The following is a 4,451-nucleotide window of genomic DNA, read 5'->3' on the forward strand; positions in this document are numbered from 1 at the left end:
TCCTGCTGTGGTATCTGGTTTTTCTCTGCGCTCCCTGTGTGTTCTCCGCAGTTACTGGTCTCCTCCCACTACCCAACACAACCCAACACTCCCCACCACTCCTCATCACCACCTCGGCCACTCAGTCCTGCTCTCTCTATAGCGCTTGTTCAGCACTGAGCTCCCCCTGTCAGGCATGTGCACCAGTCTCTGCTTCCTGACATGTGCACACTGGCATGTGGGATGCCGGATCCTGTTCCCTGCCTGCGCGCGGGGAGGTTAACGTCTCCGTACATTAGAGCATATGGGGTCAGCCAAGGGACAGGGGAAGTGCAGCGCTGAACAAGCGCTATGGAGAGAGCAGGACTGAGTGGCCATGGCGGTGATGAGGCGGACCGCAGTGAGAGGAGAAAACAACGGGGAGTGCCGGGCAGCACCGGGCAGTGGGAGGAGACCAGTAACCACGGAGAACACACAGGGAGCGCAGAGAAAAGCCAGATACTACAGCGGGAGAGGTTAGTACATCCCGTCCTCTATATATAATTTTGTGTTAATTTAAAAGTACACATTTTTTTATTTTTCTATACCTACAGTACTGACTGTTTTGCTTGCCCTTTTATACTTATATTATTTCCTTTTGCTGATAGAGGCTACTGGTAGCAGAAAAATCTAATGAAGAACATAGAACCAACAAACAACAGATTTATAAAAAGAAAAACATTGCTCTTGCCGATGTGTAATCAATTGTAAAAGAGGTTTAATAGCACATAGATTTATTTGTCTAGAAAAAAAGCTTTTTGAATGCTCTCTTGACATCTTTGTTGCGCAAACTGTAAATAAATGGATTGAGCATTGGAGTGAAGACCGTGTACAGAACGGCTGCAAGCTTATCATCATTAGCAAGGGAATATGCAGTTGAAGGACGAAAGTACACACAGATCATTGTTCCATAGAACAATGTCACAGCACTCAAATGAGCTGAACAGGTGGAGAATGTAGTCCTTCGCGCAGTGGTACAGCGTATCTTTAGGATGGTCCTTATAATATGAATGTAGGAGATCAAGGTAATCAAAAAAGGTAATGCAACAACCAAGAATCCCTCAGTGAAAATAACCAACTCATTACCTGATGTATCAGAACAGGAAAGTTTAAAGAGTGGTATTAGGTCACAAAAGAAATGCTGGATGAGACGAGGTCCACAAAAAGAGAGTCTAGAAATCAGAAGTGTATGAAGGACAGAGTTGATGACATTTATTGTCCAAGAAGCAAAGACTAATAGACAACACATTTTGCTGTTCATTATTTTTATGTAATATAAGGGTTTACACACTGCTACATATCTGTCATAAGCCATTGTTGTTAGAATAAAGCATTCTACCCCAGCAAAGGCAATGAAGAAATAAACCTGGGCAATGCACTCTGTAAATGAAATGATGTTGTTGTTCAGCAAGCTTAGGAGTAGGCGTGGAACCACCACTAGTGGCAGGCATAGGTCTACTAGGGAGAGGTTGCTGAGGAAAAAGTACATAGGTGAGTGCAACAAGGGGGAGTTAATTGTCACTAAAATTAGAAGAACATTCCCAAGAAATGATAATACGAAAACTGCCAGAAACACTGGGAAAAGCACTACTGGATGGCTAACGTAATCTGAGAAACCTACTAAAATAAAATCTGTTGTGGATAATTCCTCTGAGGAGTTGATCTTCATTTTTATTTAGTATAATTCCTAGCAGTAGAAAATCACAATAACAGTCCAGACCCACAACATTGCTCTAATCCTTATTGGAAAATTCCTTGTTGCTTTTACGTGAGGCCACATCCTCTTCTCAGTCATAAGAAGTCTCTAGAAAAATCATAGTGCAGTATGTCATATTAGTTATAGAGATATTAGGATACAACACTTCATAGAGGATGAAACCAAATGGCTCTCAGCTGTTGTGGAGCCACATGTCCCAGCATTACCTGTCTGCCAAGCTAATGTGGGAAGTAGATAATATTTGTTAAACTTGTGTTACATTTCCCCTTCCTGAGCTGTATCTGTTGAAATGATATTAAGTCATTTGAATTTGGTATGTGTGGTTTATATGCAGAGATTATTTAGCAAGCTTAAGAGTAGGCATGGAACCACCACTAGTGCTCTCCAAACTTACTTGGGGTGTGAGCTACTCGAGAAAAATGAAACCTCCTGAGGAGCTACTAAAGTTTTTGAAAAAAAATGCTGTACTTGAATGGGTGCTTGGTCTCTCTCAGTGTAGAGATCAGACTCGTGGGCAGTGGCGTAGCTATAAACTTTGTTCTCCCTGCCAATAAAATTTCTGCCACCCCATACCATTGACATATGAAAAGTAAAGAAGTATTACATGCTCCAAAAAGGGTGTGTGGCTTCACTGCAAGGGGCATGGCATTGCAGGAAAAAACTACATTATACCCCAGTTTGCAACCTGCACTCCCAGACGTTGGCCACCACAGGAAGAAAGAAAAACAAATCTTGATTCATGTCATTTTTCCTCCTTATAGTAATGTCCCTTACACATTATGCCTCACACCGCAATGCCCGTGACACATTATACCACACACCATAATGCCTCTTAAACAATATGCCACACACCACAATGCCTCTGACACATTCCACACACTGCAATGCCTCTGATACATTACTCCACACACAGTAATGCCCCTGATACATTATTCCACACACTAGTACCCGTAATATATTATACCACACACTGTAATGCCCATTGCACATTATGCCCCATGGTAAGGCTTCTAATTACTTTTAAATTACCTTCTCATTGCCAGGGGTTCCATGCTCATTGCTAGGGGTGTCATGCTTTTGTTTAGGGGTGTCATGGAAAAAGATGCAGCTTTTTGCTCTCAGCACATCCGAGTACAGATGTATCCTCTTACATCCTTGCTGTAGTCACATTAAACAGCCCTTCATGTTGTGCCATGACGTTGCGGGACTCTGTAGCGCCAAGTTATTTTTGCTGTGAAAATGCGTCTTAGATACAATGTAATCAGGGCTGGTTCTAGCCCTTGTGGCACCCCGGGCAAAAAATAGGGGCGTGGCTTCATACGGGGCGTGGTCAGTTACGCCCCCATTTGTGCCCCCTGTAGAGTAGCGCCGCTGAAAGAAAAAAAAATGAATACTTACCATCCCCGCTCCTGATTCCCAACCGCTGCAGACCTCCGCCGGCTCCGCTCGTCTCCTCGGATCTATGGGAGGGACGTCATGACGTCTCTCCTATAGCACAACATAGACACTAGAGGTCAATTATGACCCCTAGCGTCTGTGCCAGTCCCACAATGCTGTGCGCATTGACATAATCGTGCACGGCACAGCAAAGGTCCTCTCCACAAAGGGAAACTAGACGGGTAGCGTCTAGTTCCCTTCACAGCGGGGGGCACAGTAGTGGATCTTGCCATGGTGTGGCGCCCTCCGGAAGGCGGCGCCCCGGGGCAAAAGTCCTGCTTGCCCGTGGCAAGATCCACTACTGAATGTAATGCAACAGGATGCACAAGCAGCTTCTGCTGATTAAAATGAACTGCGGTCTGCCTATATTCTGTGTGTACATGCGGCAGTATCGAGAGCCGAAATGCCATGTCCAGGAAAACAGTGAAGCATAGCATTTTGTATGCAAATACATACTCAGTCACACATAGACTGTAGCGGATTTCCCACTAGGCACATGAGGTATGTGCCTAGGAGCAGCACTTGCTGGGGGCAGCACACCAGGCTGATAAAAGCCAGGTGATTCTTTTTTTTCATCATTATAACTTATTTTTTTTTATACTCTATTTAGCAACTGACAGGGGTGGGACAATGTGCAGCAGCATGTGATCCAGGATTTGGTAGTAGGGTGATGCTGGGGCTGCTTTAATGTTCTCAAGGCATCCAGAATGGCACCAGAAACGTAGGGGGTAATGACGTGATTGGGGGGGGGGGATGTGCCTAGGGGTGGACTCACCCCTAAATCTGCCCCTGCACATAGAATAAAGGCATGCATAGCATTTTAATCAGAAGAAGCTGCTCGTGCATCGCTCTGTACTACCGAGTCACACAGTACTCACACATTATGTGTAACGCGACTTAAAGCGCACAGAGCAAAGATGTAAGCAGACACATCTGTAGCTATAGCACTTTGCTCCCTGTCAGACGCTAGAAGTAAAGTATGACCTCTAGAGTCTTTCTCCTCTGAGGCAGAGTGCTACGGACCAACAGGGGAGTCAGTTGCAGTGAGAAGGAGTCGAGCAACCCAGATTGCCCGTTATTTGCGAGTGACAGGTTGGCGACAGCTGCTCTGAACAGTCATTGTAGGATCACATCATACATTAGTTACTGTGCTCATGAGATCCTCTTGACTTTTAAAAGAGCTTTAGTTCACCATTATTGTATTACCTCTAGGAGCAAGTACAGCAGAAAAATTGAGTTAACTTTGAATACAAGCCCCTAGAACTAAAGCCTTCAATAT

General features: G+C 44.7%; 1 protein-coding gene across 1 annotated transcript; it reads right to left on the bottom strand.

The window, feature by feature from the left end:
• Nucleotides 1-760: 760 nt before the first annotated feature.
• On the bottom strand, nucleotides 761-1,687 carry LOC134965250 (olfactory receptor 1L6-like). Its single transcript, XM_063941746.1, has one exon. The coding sequence runs from the start codon at nucleotides 1,685-1,687 to the stop codon at nucleotides 761-763; it is 927 nt and encodes a 308-aa protein (XP_063797816.1).
• Between the last annotated feature and the right edge of the window lie 2,764 nt (nucleotides 1,688-4,451).

The sequence above is a fragment of the Pseudophryne corroboree genome, chromosome 10, assembly GCF_028390025.1.
Source record: "Pseudophryne corroboree isolate aPseCor3 chromosome 10, aPseCor3.hap2, whole genome shotgun sequence".
Taxonomy (NCBI): Eukaryota; Metazoa; Chordata; class Amphibia; order Anura; family Myobatrachidae; genus Pseudophryne; species Pseudophryne corroboree.